Below are 16883 nucleotides of genomic sequence, written 5' to 3'. Positions count from 1 at the left end.
CTGTACATTTTTAGACTTTCACCGGTAAATGCTGTTTGAATTATACATTTCAACTTTTATACCCGTTTTTCTTTTTTTATTTTGACTTTTTATTATGAAAACTTCCAAACTTACATGAAAGGGGTAGTGTTGATATAAGGTGACCAACCACCAGACTTCAACAGATTTTACCAATTCTACTTTATCATTTCTGTCACCACCAACTCTTCTTCCTCCTCCATTGCTGGAATTTTTTAACGTAAATCTTAGACATCCTGTCCTTTCGATCATTTCTGTAGTAGTGACTCTTAACAGAAATTTTTCCTTTTAAACGTCTCCATACCCAACAAAAGTTGATGATAGTTCATTAATGCCATCTACTGGCCAGTCCATGTGCAGATTGATCATACTGTCTCAAAATATCTTTTTACAGTTGTGCTTTTGTTGTTTTGTTGTCTTCAGTAGTTGGCTTGTTCAAACTTGGATCCAAACAGGGTTCATATATTGTAACCTGAAATAGTTTCTGTTCTTTCTACTAGCCTTTTTTTTCTTTCTGTGTTATTTATTTGTTGAAATTGGTTGATTTTTCCTATGGAATTTCCATATTCTGAATCTGACTGATTCGTGTTTCCTCTGTCTCTCATATCTCCTATAAACTGTTGATTAGACCTAAAGACCTTCATTTTAGAATTAGCTGGTTCTGCATATGTTCATTTCTCTCAGATCAGAAGTCTTATTGTCTGGTTATCCCACTTGTCACACTAAGACTGGTTATAGTAAGTAGAGTTGTTAGTCTAATCCAACAGTTACAAAATTCCTCAGGAAACTTTAACCAAATGATTTTAGTAGTCCTTCATCATGGTTGCAAAACAGTGGCATTTCTAATTCTTTTATTCTTAACTTTTGCATTTGTTAGCTGTTTGCTTTAAATGTAGTCTATGAAGAAAATGCAGGATAAGAGCTTGTCTACTAATTTGCAGATAATAGTTTCATTCTTTGAAGGTGGAAGTTTTAGGATTTTGGTTAATTTGCTTGTTTTTACTTTGTTTTCTGTTTTTTTAATGAACTTATGCAATGTTATATAGTGGGTGGTTTTTAGTCTGCTTTAGTCATTATCATCATTGTTATGGAAATTTCAAACGTACTAAAGTAGAGTTGCATAATAACATGAAACCTCTTGTGTTTATCCTCCAACTTTTCATCAGTGATCGGAACTTCAGACCAGTCTTGATTCATCTTGATCTGTAACCCTACTCCACCCACACTTTTCTCTGCCTTCATTTTAGTTTGATACAAATCCAAGACGTTGTATCACCTATAACTGTTTCTATGCCTCTCAGAAAGATAGTGTGTCTTTGTATTCTAACACAATTATAATAACCATGATCATACAAAAACAAACATAAAACAACTGTAAAAAGAAATAATGTCTTAGTATCATTAAATACCTAGTCAGTGCTCAAATTGAAAATTGTCTAAAATGTGTGTAGGGGTTGGGGGTGTTGGTTAGCCATTGGTTTGAATCAAAATTCAAATATGATTCACCAGATATTATATATTGTGTTGATATATCATTGAATTTTCTTTTTAAATTTGTGGATTTTTCTCTTCATCTTTCTCTCTCTCATATTTATTTATTCAAGAGGCTAAGTCAATTGACTATGAGAGATTTTCACATACTGGATTTCAATAATTGTATTCCCTTGGTGTAGTTTAATGTATTTTCAGTAAATTGGTAGTGTCAAAGAGAAACAAAACTGGACATTAAAGGCGGTAAAAGCACATTTTATTCACTACATTTGCGATAGGGAAAAGAGCTTTCAGTAGAGAGCTAAGCTCAATTACAAATACAACAAGGACAAGTGGAATTTATAGTCAAGGAGCAGAGTTGAACATTGTCAGTAGGTGGAAAGTTACTAAGAGGAGACATCGAGGGTGTGGGTATTCTTGACGAAAATTTTTATAAAGATAGGCCAAGTTGATCAGATGGACTTTCTGGGTGGCTCAGAGGATAAGAATCCATCTGCCAGTGCAGGAGACACAGGTTTGATTCCTGGGTCAGGAAGATCCCCTGGAGAGGAAATGGCAACCCACTCCAGTATTCTTGCCTGGGAAATCCCATGAACAGAAGAGCCTGGAGGGCTATATAATCCATGGGACCACAAAAGAGTTGTACACAACTTAGTGATTTAACAAGAACAAGATGATTAGATATAAAGGTGGAGGGAAAAAACTTGATCAGATATCAAGGATGGAAGGATGACTTAGCAGGATTCTTGGCAATAACTGGGCTAGCTAGGCCAATATTGGGACCCAAGGAAGAGTTTCCATGGGTAAAGGGCTCAGAGGAACCTGTCTGAAGTTTGGTTAAGGAGAGAGTCTTTGTCAGTAGTTAATTTAGAAACTTGATCAGATTTCAGTTTGTTCTTTGTTGCTGGAGGGCAAGCCTGCTTCACAATGATATAGCGTTCTTACATCAGTTCAGTTCAGTCGCTCAGTCGTGTCTGACTCTTTGCGACCCCATGGACTGTAGCACGCCAGGCCTCCCTGTCCATCACCAACTCCCAAAGTTTACTCAAACTCATGTCCATTGAGTCAGTGATGCCATCCAACCACCTCATCCTCTGTCATCCCCTTCTCCTCCCGCCGTCAATCTTTCCCAGCATCAGGGTCTTTTCCAGTGAGTCAGTTCTTTTCACATCAGGTGGCCAAAATATTGGAGTTTCAACTTCAGCATCAGTCCTTCCAATGGATATTCAGAACTGATTTCCTTTAGGATTGACTGGTTGGATCTCCTTGCAGTCCAAGGGACTCTAAAGAGTCTTCTCCAACACCACAGTTCAAAAGCATCAATTCTTTGGTGCTCAGGTTTCTTTATAGTCCAGCTCTCACATCCATACATGACTACTGGAAAAACCATAGCTTTGACTAGACAGACCTTTGTTGGCAAAGTAATGTCTCTGCTTTTGAATATGCCATCTAGGTTGGTCATAACTTTTCTTCAAAGGAGTAGGTGTCTTTAAATTTCATGGCTGCAGTCACCATCTGCAGTGATTTTGGAGCCCAGAAAAAAAAAGGCTGCCACCGTTTCCACTGTTTCTCCATCTGTTTGCCATGAAGTGATAGGACCGGATGCCATGATCTTAATTTTTCTACAGTTTGTTGTGATCCACACCGTCAAAGGCTTTGTCATAGTCAGTAAAGAAGAAATAGATGTTTTTCTGGAACTCTCTTGCTTTTTCAATGATCTAGTGGATGTTAGCAATTTGATCTCTGGTTGTTCTGCCTTTTCTAAAACCAGCTTGTACATCTGGAATTTCACAGTTCACGTATTGCTGAAGCCTGGCTTAGAGAATTTTGAGCATTACTTTACTTGTGTGTGAGATGAGTGCAATTGTGTGGTAGTTTGAGCATTCTTTGGCATTGCCTTTCTTTGGGATTGGAATGAAAACTGATCTCTTCCAGTCCTGTGGCCACTGCTGCCTTTTCCAAATTTGCTGGCATATTGAGTGCAGCACTTTCACAGCATCATCTTTTAGGATTTGAAATAGCTCAACTAGAATTCCATCACCTCCACTAGCTTTGTTTGTAGGGATGCTTTCTAAGGCCCACTTGACTTCATAGTCCAGGATGTCTGGCTCTAGGTGAGTGGTCACACCATCGTGATTATCAAGGTCGTGAAGATCTTTTTTGTGTAGTTATTCTGTGTATTCTTGCATCAGGAGGCATTTAATGCCATGTATTTATGTTGTTTCCAATTCAGTTGTGCAGCACAGTCAGGTAGCTAAAGAATCTGCTTGCCAGTGCGGGAGATGCAAGAGACTCGGGTTCGATTCCTGGATTAGGAAGATTCCCCTGGAGAAGGAAATGGCAACCCCAGTCCAGTATTTTTGCCTGAAGAATCCCTTGGACAGAGAAAGCCTGGCAGGCTATAGTCCATGGGGTAGCAAAGAGTCAGACACGATCGAGCATGCACAGATGTCTTAAGCCAATTCAAATTATAGGATTTTATTTAAAGTCTTTAATTTTGTATTTCTGCTGATTCTTGAGTTTTTTGATGGTAGAGAACGTATTTCATTTACAGAGTATTTTTCCTGCTTATATAGATGTGGTTGGTTTTTCAAGAAATTTTACATAATGCTATACTTTAAGGTATTTAGAAGGAAGCAAAATCTCTAAAGCCACAGTATCCAGAGGCAATTGCCATCATCTTTGGTAAACAACCTTCTAGACCCCTCTCTTTGAATATATTCCGTGGGATTATATATGAGCACGTGGAGACATATGTTATCACATAAAAATGTGTATGTTTACCTAATGAAACCACAGTGTAGTCTGCTTTGCATTCATTGATATATCAGGGAGATATTTTCTCATCAGTGCATTTAAATACACATTATTCAATTAGGTCAATGATATTATGTTTTATTTAATCAATTTCCTATTGACACCTATTATTTTAAAAGTAACTTCCTTTTAAAAAACAACACTATGTTAAATATACAGCACTTGTTTAAAAATCATTTTTATGGGCATATTATATATCTGTAGCTTAACATTATTAATAAAAGAGTTACCCTGACTTCTGGGGGAGTATTATCTATATTTTCTTGGAGGGTTTGAAATAAGTGTTAGCAGAATCCATTAATTATTATAGTAAAGAATAGTCATAACTTACCAGGTACTGGTCCCTTCTTGCTCTTTACTGTTACCCCACCCCCACCCCAGCAATCACATAAATAGCTGTTTTTTCTTTGCAGTCTGCATTGCCTCAGGAACAAAGGTGGCTCTGTTTAATAGACTCCGATCCCAGACAGTTAGCACCAGATACTTGCATGTAGAAGGTGGTAATTTCCATGCCAGTTCTCAGCAGTGGGGAGCATTTTACATTCATCTCTGTGAGTATAAAAATATGCATTTGGTTTTTTTAGTGTGAAATTAAATTTCTTTAAATAATAAGACTTACAGATATATTTAGTTTTGCCATTTTTATAAGCAGATTAATAAATTTTAAAGATGATAATTTGATCTCTGTTTCCATCGTACTGCAGTGGATGATGATGAATCAGAAGGAGAAGAATTCACAGTCCGCGATGGATACATCCATTATGGACAAACAGTCAAACTTGTGTGTTCAGTTACTGGCATGGCACTCCCAAGATTGGTATGGCTTTAATGACCTCATGACTGTTTATAATAAATTTTGACAGCTTTCCCCTTTTTTGGGTTGTTTATCTGGACGATAGAGGGCACTCAAAGTTACATTATGATTTATTTTCTTAACTAATATAGGTTCATTAGTCATTCTTTGTGGTGCTTGCTGCATCCTGCCACAGGCCCAAGTTTTCAAAAGCATAGAAACTGTAAATTTCTTTAAAAATATAAGCATAGTTTTTTTTAGTTTACTCTTCTGAAAAAAGAGACAGTGTTTGGGCTTTTTGAAGTAGTAAAAAACTGCTTTTCTTAGCAGAATGAAGCAAAAGCCTCTTATACATTCTGCATCATATTCCCCCTTGTTTTCTGAAACAATACAATTTAGTTGTATTAAAGATGGAAGGAGTTTATGAGTAAGTTCAATTCAAGGTCAGCTTGGGGGAGGGGCTGAGCAAATGGAAGAACTTTAGTATTACTTTCCTGAATATGCTTTGTATCTCTTTGATGAAATATTTCATTGGCTGATATTTTCTGATATTATCTATAATTATCTAAGTTAATGCATCAGCTTGTGGTTTTTGTTGTATTTTTCTGTATTGTGGTTGTACAAGGTGATTTTATTTCCCATTTCAACTTAAAGTCAAAATATGTGAAACATAGTAATATAAATTTACAAAACCTTGAACCTAAGATAGATTATAAAAGGGAGAAAGGTAGGGAAAGAAGGGTGCATAAATTAGGAAGACACAAACCAAAAAACAGACTGAATAAATTTTACTAAAGTTCTCTTCTTATTTATTCTGTGTCACTATATTCCAAGGATAATGTTTATTTGCTTTGGCATTAAATGCTTGTACTTTGGAGGCACAATTCAGAGGCTTATGTCTCTGACCAGCAACAACTTATATATAAGCCACTGAAAAGACTGACTCAAATCTAAAAATGGTGTTTTCACTTAGTTTCATGTAAAGTACCAGTCTACCTTGCTTGAAAGTCATCTTTAATTGAATATTTTTACATTCAAAACTGTGTGGCTCTCATTATAAAAATGTTGAAATAAAAAAACCTGATTCAGAGAATGCCTTAGGAAAAGTTGCAGTACCATTGTTAACACTGTTAACAGTAAACACTTCTTTCTAGAGATCATGTGACTGAAGCATTAGTTTCTTCAGAATCATAGCTAGGCTTTATTATGGTCTATACTACTTCCTGCCTTCCTTTCCATCCACTTACATACAGTTTTCAATGAAAACATGTTTTTCAGAGGAAGCATTCTATAGTTTTCATATGCTTTTAAGAAGGATAACACTGCCTTAATATCTAAAGTTTGCATTTTATGTGTCCTAGAATATTAGCCTTATTAGAGATCCTTGCTTGAAGAACACTATCCCCCCCAAGACCAATTTCAGTGGGATGAAGGTCTTAGTGAGAAATCCTGGTTTGGGTACTTTGAGAACAGGCACAATCTATGTAGCCAACTAATAAGAAACACCGGTTAGCATTTGTCTCACATCCTCAAGTCTGTCAGATACCCCAGAAATTTGGGACATCCATCTGTTAGATAAACTAATCAGCAGCATAAATTTAGCCTGGGCATTTACAAGGTATAGTGCTAAGAGTATGAATAAGGTATGTTTTCTGTCCTTAAGGGCTGCAGCCCAGTTACCTAAGAAGTACAGTAAACACTGTACCAGTAATGTACAGAGCCAGCATAGAGGAGAGAGAGCTGGTGGGAGGAACTCCTGGTGTTAGAATTCATCACTTTCTCATCACACATAGCTAATTATAACATTCACACTACCTGGCTTCTCAGATTTCTTTCCTCTTCTTAATAGTTAGAAATTATCACAGCAAGTTTTTGATACCAAATAGTAGGGGGCATCTTTGGTTTGTTTATTGGGGAGACCTGGTCACTCAGCAGTGTCTATGTCCAGAGAGCTCTTGTGAGAAATAAAATTGAACCAAACATGACCCATGTTCTCAATATGATTAAGTAGTGGAGAAACAGTAGGTTATAGGAATAAAGCTGTTATAGGCAGACCTTGATTCTTATGTGGTGAAGTCATAAATGAGTGTGGTCGACTTATAGGAAGTTTTAGGCTTACTTCATTCAAAATTCACTATTTCTCTAAAATTCAAGCATTGTTAAATTTAAACACAGTTTTAAGGCTAGAGTTGAATGGAAACATTTTACTTGAGTTTATTAGTCTCACAGAATATATTAGAAAATGTAATTGCTAAAAGTGTACTATCTCCCTTTAAACTCGAAAATTAGTGGTGATATAAGTAGAGTGACAAATATTCAGATATTACTTGAGTGACAACTATTCAGATAATACTTTGCTCCACAATGGACATTCTTAATAACTCACAGAATTTTGAAGGGTTAAATGAATTGATATTTGTAAAAGTGCTCAGAACAGTGCTATAAATATTATGCAGTACTATTGGGTTTTTATTACTTGATTCACACACCTAACTTATATTCCATGATCATTTTTTTTTTCACCTAAGCCACAACTATTAAAAACCAACATTCTTCATATTTACGTATTTTTAGCTCTGTAGAAACAGAAACTGGGTGTGGAACGTTTCAGGCTGACAGAATGAGAGCAGAAGAACTTAGGACAGAAATGTGTGAGGACTAGCAAGGAAGCCATTGTAGCAAGAGCTGAGGGAGCAGTGGAGAGGGCACGTGCCAGGAAATGATGCTGCAGAGTAAGCCATGGGCAGCATCTTGTCAAATCCCTCTCTCTGTCTAGGGCAAAACTTTCTGTTACCTATGTACAGTAGGAGGCCACTGGAGGCTCTCAAACAGAGAATGATGGCTGGTTTATGTTTGGAAGAATAATTCTGGCTGCTTTGTGAATAAGAGCACAGGGAGATATAGCGGTGGAAGCAAAGAGAAAGATGACTTGGCTTATGTCATAATTCAGGCAAGAAGCTGATGATGATACCTTAGACCAAGATGGTACTGGTAAGGGGATGAAAGGTCACTGATTTATTTGAAAGTAGACCTAACAGAATTTGTTGACAGACGGTGTGTAAGAGAAAGTAAGGAGTCAAAGATGACTCCATGGTTTTAGGATTGAGTGAACATGGTGTCATTTATTGAGCTTAGGAAGAAATAAAAAATTATATTTTTGATTGAGATGGCTATTAATAGACATTTTAAGTGGAACTGTTGAATAGGTAGTTAAATATACAGGTTGAGTGCTTGAGAAAGGCTATGACTGGATAAAAATTTAGGAATTGCCAGCCTCTAAAGCTTAGACGGTAAAGAATCTGCCTGCAATGAAGGAGACCCAGGTTCGATCCCTGGATTGAAAAGATCCTCTGGAGAAGGGAAGGGCAATCTACTCCAATATTCCTGCCTGGAGAATCCCATGGACAGAGGAGCCTCGGGCCACAGTTCATGGGGTTGCAAAGAGTCGGACACGACTGAGTGACTAACACTACTACTGCTAACCTCTAAAGAGAATAGAAGGTCTGTAGAGTATGGGAGGAGGGAAAGAGATCTGGGGACTCAGCTCTGGAGCACTGAAGGCAGTTAGAGCAGGTGTATTTCCAAAGGAAGAATGTGTGGGTCAGATGCTTCTGAGAAAGCTAAGGTGAGGACAGAGAGGTGCTCATGGGATTCATCTGTCTTGAAGTCCTTAAGGACCTCACCAAGAGCAAGTTTGAAACACAAAGTTGGAGAGATTTCAGGAGATGAGATGGTGAGGAAGAGGAGTTTTGCTATAAAGGGGAACAGAGAAATGGGGCGGTAAGAGGGAAGGAGAAAAAGGGGTTTCTTTTTTTTAATGTCAGTGACTGGAGACTTTGTTTATTGATTTGCCATACCACTTGGTATGCAGGATCTTAGCTCCCCAACCAGGGATAGAACCCATGCCTCCTGCTTTGGGAGCATGGAGTCTTAACCACTAGACCACCAGGGAAGTCCCAAGGAAGGGGTTTCTTTATTTCTGATTTAAAGATGAGAAGTAGTTCCAACATGTTTGTATGCTGTTGAGAGTAATCTTCACAGTCCTCAAGCACTTAGTGATAACCTTCCATGTGATAGGTAACACTGAAGGTTTGAGTAGTAGTATCTTTCAGATATCCTATGTGTTTTGTGGAATATTTATAGTGTAAGGTCATACTATATAATGGAAAGAGTTCAAGCTGGGCAGGCAGCCAGCCTTGGAATCATACTTTGGTTCTTCAGCTACTGACCGGGTGAATTTGAGGAGCTTAACCTGACCTCTGAGCCTGTTTCCTAATCTGCAGAATGATGCCTATTTTATGTTAAAACAAAGCAACAGCATGTAAGTGTGATAATGGACTTAGGTACAAACTAGCATACCCATAGTGACCTTTAGAGATAATTTTCCCTTTGATGTTGGAATGTTTGTCATTGTGTGTTATTGGAGAGGCCATCTGAACTTGCTACTCAAAATACAATTCATAGACCAGCAGGATGAACATCAGCTGGAAATTAGCCAGAAGTGCAAAATATCAGGCCCTCTCTATGATTTGCAGGCTCAGAACAGATATATGTTTAACAGGAACCCCATATGATTTGTACGGATGTCAAAGTTTGAAAAGCACAGATTTAGAAAGCAAGTGCCTGCCTGCCCTATTGTTTTTAGGAGTTGGTGGGAGAAGGTAACATCTCTGCATTCTTAACATGCTTGCAATTTAAAAGTATTTTTATGCCTAACTTTATTGTTTGTAAATGGTGTTATGTATGTAGATATGTGACAGGTATCTGTGATGTATTATTTCATGGTAGATTCTTGCCGTGGACTCTTAACAGTGTAGGAAATGAAGACTCTCCATATGTGATGACCTTTCCTTTTTTAATTGTTGAAATGCAGATAATTAGGAAGGTTGATAAGCAGACCGCGTTACTGGATGCCGATGATCCTGTGTCACAGCTCCACAAATGTGCGTTTTACCTTAAGGATACAGAAAGAATGTACTTGTGCCTTTCTCAAGAAAGAATAATCCAGTTTCAGGTATGTTTCTAAATTGCTGGTAAAATCTAAAATGTGCAAACTGTTAGGTTAGCAGCATTCAGAAACATGAAACTTTTGTTTAAAAAATGTTAATAGTATCCAAATACATGAATCTGTGTTCAGGTATTTATCCCGATTTCAAGGGTCCTTAGCCCACATGTTCTTCAGACATGGTAGTCATTCTACCTCAAAGAACTCAAAACTATGAGAATGTTCTAAGAGAAACAGTTAACATCTAATTCTGAGGGATGAAAAGTTCTTCAGATTATCCAAAAGTATCAGAGAGTCACCTGAAATATGTGCAGATAACACTGTATATAGTGGTGCATGCATATTTTGGAGGAGGGTTTCATAATTCTCATCAGATTTATATTGGGGTCTTCTAAGATGGTAATAATGACATGTTAAAAGCTAATTAGTCAAAATCTAATTTTTAACTATATCAGAAGACCTTCATGAGGACATTTATGACATGAACAAATGATTTAGTAGAATAGTTACACTTCCACATGAAACTCATTTGTGGACATCTGGAGACTTTTTCCAGAGAGATGGCTGGTCTGGCCTAGGTGTTTTGAGGTAGGGATAGGGGATTGCTGTTCATATCTTGGTTCCTTCCTGCTGAAAGTGCAGAAGTTTCTATAGTTCTCTAAGGAGGAGGGAACTTCCACTCTCCCTTTCTCTTGTTGTTGTTGTTTAGTCACTCAGCCGTTTTCGACTCTTTGTGACCCCATGGGCATAGCCTGCCAGGCTCTTCTGTCCATGACATTTCCCAGGCAAGAATACCGGAGTGGGTTGCCATTTCCTTCTCCAGGGGATCTTCCAAGCCCAGGGATTAAACCACGTCTCCTGCATTGGCAGGTGGAGTCTACACCATTGAGCCACCAGGGAAGCCCTCCTCTCTCTCAGGGATCTCTGAAGCATTTTAAGCAGCTAATTATATCACATATACTGATCTTTTGTAATTTTACTTAAATGGTTATTCTGAAAGGTATTATTAATTTTTTGTATGTCACGAAGTAGTTCATATTAAAATAAAACTAGCCTTATGTGAGGTTTCCATATTAATATTCTATTTTTAATTAGGGGTTGGAAAAGTATGGTGCCTGGGAAGTTTGTAAATTTGTACTAAATTCTCTTCATGAGTGTTACTTTGTTAAAATTGTCTTATAATACCGCAATGTATATAATTTATAAACATTCTTTTTTTCTAAGGCCACTCCATGCCCAAAAGAACCAAATAAAGAGATGATAAATGATGGAGCTTCCTGGACAATCATTAGTACGGATAAGGCAGAGTATACATTTTATGAGGGGATGGGCCCTGTCCTTGCCCCAGTCACACCTGTGCCTGTCGTAGAAAGTCTTCAGGTGAGACCTCTTACAAGTTGACTTCAGCTTTTTGCAACTGTTCATCTATGACATGGAGTAATTTTACTTCACAATAAATTTGATTTTTCTTCAAATCCTGTGCTTTGGAGGGTTTTTTACACAGTGAAGAAGAAGAAAATCAGAGGAGCACACATAATTTTAGCAAGAAAATTTAAATGTAAATCAGCTTGTATATCGAGTTTTAGTTCACTTTGTCTTTATAATCATGTTATTTAAAGGAAGTATTTTAATTGTCTTTTTTTTTTTTGCACATGATAGTTGAGTGAAAAACTCATCTGTATACTTTAGTGAAAAATGAAAAGTTTCCTCAACGTTGTTTTGATTTTCTGTGAATTGCAGTTGAATGGCGGTGGGGACGTAGCAATGCTTGAACTTACAGGACAGAATTTCACTCCAAATTTACGAGTGTGGTTTGGGGATGTAGAAGCTGAAACTATGTACAGGTACTTAATACAATTTTTTACATTATCCAGAGTTTTTGATGGGGGTGGGTATGTGAGACTCTTTCCCAAGAGTCCTGTATTAAGAGGTTGATTGTCCTGTATTAAGCAACCTTGTTTTTAAGTTTCATTTATAAAATTTGCCATGCTTTTAAGTGATTTCTATTTCCTCCTCAGATGTGGAGAGAGTATGCTCTGTGTTGTCCCAGACATTTCTGCATTCCGAGAAGGCTGGAGATGGGTCCGGCAGCCAGTCCAGGTTCCAGTAACTTTGGTCCGTAATGATGGAATCATTTATTCCACCAGCCTTACCTTTACCTATACCCCAGAACCAGGGCCACGGCCACACTGCAGTGCAGCGGGAGCAATCCTTCGAGCCAACTCAAGCCAAGTGCCCCCTAATGAATCAAACACAAACAGCGAGGGAAGTTACACAAACGTCAGCACAAATTCAACCAGTGTCACATCATCTACAGCAACAGTTGTGTCCTAACTACCGTCTTTTTGCTAGGACTTACACTGACTTGAGTGCGGCAAAATGTTGACAAAAAAAAGAAAAAAATGAACAATCTTTTGTGGTTTCTTGGGAAAACTTTTCATATCAGGTTATACTATTCAAAAACCCCATTACCTGCAAGTGCTGATTTGAAGTGCAGAAGCCACAGTAAAACAAAACAAACAAACAGAAAACATCTAAATGTACAAACTTCTGGAAATCTATTTTTTTCAGCCGTTATTTTTGTTTGGTTGGTTTTTGTTTGATTTTGTTTAAATGGGCGAGAAATAGAGATGTGGCTGGAGTAAAAGTTAATCAAAGTGAAGTCGCTCAGTCATGTCCGACTCTTTGCGACCCCATGGACTGTAGCCTACCAGGCTCCTCTGTCCATGGGATTTTCCAGGCAATAGTACTGGAGTGGATTGTCATTTCCTTCTCCAGGGGATCTTCCCGACCCAGGGGTCGAACCCTGGTCTCCCGCATTGTAAACAGACGCTTTATACCGTCTGAGCCACCAGGGAAGTCCTCAAAAAAAATGTTAATCAAACTAGAAGACAAAAATCTAACATAGTTTTTATGGACCAAGGAACTTGTATAAGCTTTAGTAAAAGGTACATTTTCACCATACCTTTTTTATATCACATATATAATACACCTTTGTTACCAAATAGGTTGTTCTCCTCCCCACCCACTTTGAGCTTTTGCTCTTAAGTACATTCAGGTTCCAAGCCTGACCATGCTTGTTTAATCTAATTACCATACTCTTCCAGGTCTTTTCTGGTCCAAGGCTGGAACTGTTCTTTTTATTTTATTATTTTTTTAAAAGCTGAAGTCTTATGACTTTTCTTGAATGGAAGGTGTTTTGATTTCAGCAAGTCAAATCTTGTAAAGGCCTGCATTCATATTTCTTTTAAGATTATATGAAGTCTGTGCAAAAGCTTTAAAAAAAAAATGCCTCTGCCTTGCCTGCAATACATTCAATGTACTTAGTCTCTATTCTCAAATACCATTGATAGTTATTTCTCTGTGTTACTTTTTTTTTTAATGTATTTATAGTGGTAATCTAAGAGGTTCTAACATTTACCTGAAATTAAATGTGGCCATTTAGTCATTAATGAGTTAATGGCATGGAACATGTTGGTTTTTACAGTGTTCCCTCCCCTTTTCCTGTGCAGAAATGTATCTACTCAGTCAACATTTGTTCAGGTTTCCTCCCCCTCCTTATCTTGTACATAACTTGTATTATGTGTAAGTTAAACATTTTATTTTGAACTTGGAATATTCCCAGTGATTTCATTCAGCAGGGTGTTTTTCTGCCTTGTTGGCATATGATAACAAAAAAGTATCATGCTAAGTATTTGCTACCAGTTGGTAGATGGTGCCCTTATTGTATAATGAGGAAAAAAATCTCAGCAAAAGCATGGTTTTATTTACTTTTTTTTGGTGGGGGGGCGGGGGTAGCCTAGGTAAAAACATCACTGTAACCTTGAAACAGGATGCTCTTACTAGATGACCAACTAAAATAGCTGGAAGACAATACTTTAGAAATGGATAGTTGTAAGATTATAAAAATGCAAAAAATCCCTTTTTTTTGTCTTCTTCTCCCCAACACTGAGTGTCTTCGCAAATGTCACCCACTCAGAAAACATTTCCTCTCCATTTAAGATTTGGTTGCATTCCGGGTTGTGTGCTCCCTATCTGTGCTGGACTCACCTCTTTTACATTGGTTTTGTTCCTGCACTTTGGTTATACCTTTGTTTGGTTTCTTAGAAATTGCAGCAGACTCATTGGGCTACATTTAGTACAGGATCTATGTGTGTAATGTTACAGGACGTGGTCTAGTAATACAATCATCTTTCTTCGAGTAAAAACTACCTCTAGATTGTGGTAAGCTTTTACTGTCCCATGAAACAGAAGCCACAAGTACCTTAAGGATGCAAAACTGTAACTTCCTGCATATCTTTCCGTACAGAAATTGTCTTTTTGGTGTCCTGGGCTATTTTGAAAAGTTTCCACCTGTAGGCTTTTTAAAACATCATCATTAGTAGCTTCCCCCCATTCCCACCCCACAGCTTTGATAAATCTTCATTACTCATTCTTTTGCTCAGACTATGCCATTGTAAATATAGTTCCTAACATCTTGAAGTCGCTTTTTCCTCAGTTTTCAAGGGCGAAGTCATTTGTAAAACACGTAGTTAAAGTTGTTGTGGTCTTTTCTTGACTGAAAGCCTTTTTAATTAATACCGGCTGCATTATGCTGTATACAGCCCATCTCTCTTTAAGTCTGCTCCTGTCACTAGCTTCTCTTGTAAGCTAACCCTGCCTCGTACTTCAAATCTGTTTCAGTGACCAAGGGCAGAATTCTTTGTGGCCTTATCTTTCTTTGTTTTAACTGTTTACTGGCTTTTTCTTGCAAACTTGCTTATTTCTGAGTAGTATTTATTCTGCTCTCTGTTGAGTCTGGAAGTAGCCTTCACACAGTGCTTTTTGTTCAGAGCGCAGAAATGTTTTCAGTGCTGCTGAAATGGGCCACAGGTTTCCTCCACTTCCCAAGTTTGTTATTTAGTTACCAGTTTATATTAAATTAACTGATAACAAATAAGATGCTTTTGAAGCACAAACTATTCCTACCCAGCATTGCAACTCAAATATTTTTTTTCAAGTTTATGACTTCATTAAAATGAACTTTTGCTTTTTTACTGTTTAAGTCTAATTTTGGCTCTGTTTATTTTAATAAGATAATTGAAATATTAGACTGTAAACCCTTTTCGTTGTTGGTTCTTTTTTTGAGATTTAAGAGTATACTCCTACAGGCCCCCACCCCACCCCCTGCCACTGCTTTATGCCATTCTACATACCACAGACTGAAATGATTTGTCTGTTATGGCTTATCATTTATCTGTAGTTCTTTTGTCAGCTGCTTAAAAAATTTTTTGTGAATTGATTTTCAGTGTATAATTTACAGGAGCCTCGTCCTCCAGTTATAGTATTGTAGAACGTGGCCCTTCCTCCAATTGTGGCATTATTAGAGATGCTGATCATTTTCCCTCATAAAGGCTCTCAGAATGGTAACCACTTCAGTTAAAGTATAGTACGTTCAAGTTTTTTTTTTTTAAGTCATGTATTAGAAGTATATCCTATGCTTTTATGATTCTATGCAGTTTCTGAAAATATGCATAGAAGCTGCCTCTTATCTAATATATTGTTTTAATTGATTACATAGATTGAGAAGGCAAACAAAAAGCTATAAATATAAAATGCCCTGTTTATTTTGAATGGTTTCAGAGTTGAACACTAGTATAATCTGCTGCTGACTTTTCTTAAACCACGACAAGTAAAGATACCCGTATGTGCGTATTAACTGGTAAAATATTTGTCACTCTTACTGCACAGACTTATTTGCAATAATAACTGGTTAGTTTTTTTTTTTTTTTTAACGAAACTAGTACTGTCTGTGCCCTCACAGGAAATTGTCAACAGTTTTTAAGAACTAAACTATTCATGTTTAATCAGATAATCCATGCGGGGTTGGGGGTGGTGGGGTTCTTTCTTGAATCAAAATGTTATTCAATTATTAACTAAGTTACTTACTTTTGATTTCAAAAGCAGCTGTGTTTCTGATGAATACTGAACAAATGTGTGTAATTTTCTGTGCCAGACTTTTGACTTTGTTTTCAAGCACTGTAACGTGGGATGGATGGTTAGAAACAATAATATATTAGGGTTTCTATTTAACCCTTTCAGGACTGAACTGTATTTCCTTTTATTAATTTTTCCCTGTGTTGTGATAAATGTTTGCCAGCATTCAGTACTGTGTTGGTCCAGATGTAGGTTTATGCTCATTTTTAGCTTATTTCTTGTACCTTGCAGCATGCTCTACGCATTCAGTCCTTAAGGGGTTTATTTTACAAACTGTGCGCCTGTAAGGTTTATTAGCAATAAGATAGAAAATTGAGCAAGTTTATACCATAATTTTGTAGAAAAAAGAATCTGCTCAGTTCCATATTTCATCCATGAGAAACCTGCAATATGGGCAGTTTCAAGAAATAAATAAAAAGGAAATGTAAACCATTGTAAAAGTGTTCTGTTGGACGTGCCTGATACATGTATTATCATCATTGATTTCAGAATACTTAAAAGTTTGTTTATAGTTTTACCTTGCTGTCTAAGCTTCATCACATCAAAGTAACATCTGTACTGATTTTATTTTTCTTTTTTTCATTTTTAACTAGATAGTGCTTTAAAAAGAAAGGTTTTTTTTTGAGAGGGTTTGTTTTTTTAATCCTTGTAAATGGGGAAATAGACTTTGGACAACTCGAGTTGTCTCCTAATTCAGGAACATTTTGAACTAATCTCAACATGATTGACGAGCATTATTTAATGACAGCTTGCTTTTCCAGTATGAAGTTATCATTTGGGCCT

General features: G+C 37.2%; 1 protein-coding gene across 20 annotated transcripts in view; it reads left to right on the top strand.

Annotated features, from left to right (window-relative positions):
* The window catches only part of RBPJ (recombination signal binding protein for immunoglobulin kappa J region), a 242818-nt gene extending 226278 nt beyond the window's left edge, over nucleotides 1-16540 (top strand). For all 20 annotated transcript variants that reach the window (XM_086406221.1, XM_086406233.1, XM_086406228.1 and 17 more), the window contains 6 exons: nucleotides 4740-4877; nucleotides 5031-5143; nucleotides 9993-10133; nucleotides 11349-11504; nucleotides 11865-11968; nucleotides 12143-16540. In XM_086406221.1, the coding sequence (XP_086262347.1) occupies nucleotides 4740-4877; nucleotides 5031-5143; nucleotides 9993-10133; nucleotides 11349-11504; nucleotides 11865-11968; nucleotides 12143-12458 (968 nt within the window). In that variant the 3' untranslated portion in view covers nucleotides 12459-16540. The remainder of the gene's footprint in view (nucleotides 1-4739; nucleotides 4878-5030; nucleotides 5144-9992; nucleotides 10134-11348; nucleotides 11505-11864; nucleotides 11969-12142) is intronic.
* Nucleotides 16541-16883: the final 343 nt, after the last annotated feature.

This window comes from Bos grunniens, chromosome 6 (assembly GCF_055505025.1).
Source record: "Bos grunniens cultivar Pamir isolate PY7600 chromosome 6, Bosgru_T2T1.0, whole genome shotgun sequence".
NCBI classification, from domain to species: domain Eukaryota; kingdom Metazoa; phylum Chordata; class Mammalia; order Artiodactyla; family Bovidae; genus Bos; species Bos grunniens.
The sequence above is the reverse complement of the archived record's forward strand: the minus strand, read 5'-3'. Positions and strand labels throughout refer to the sequence as shown.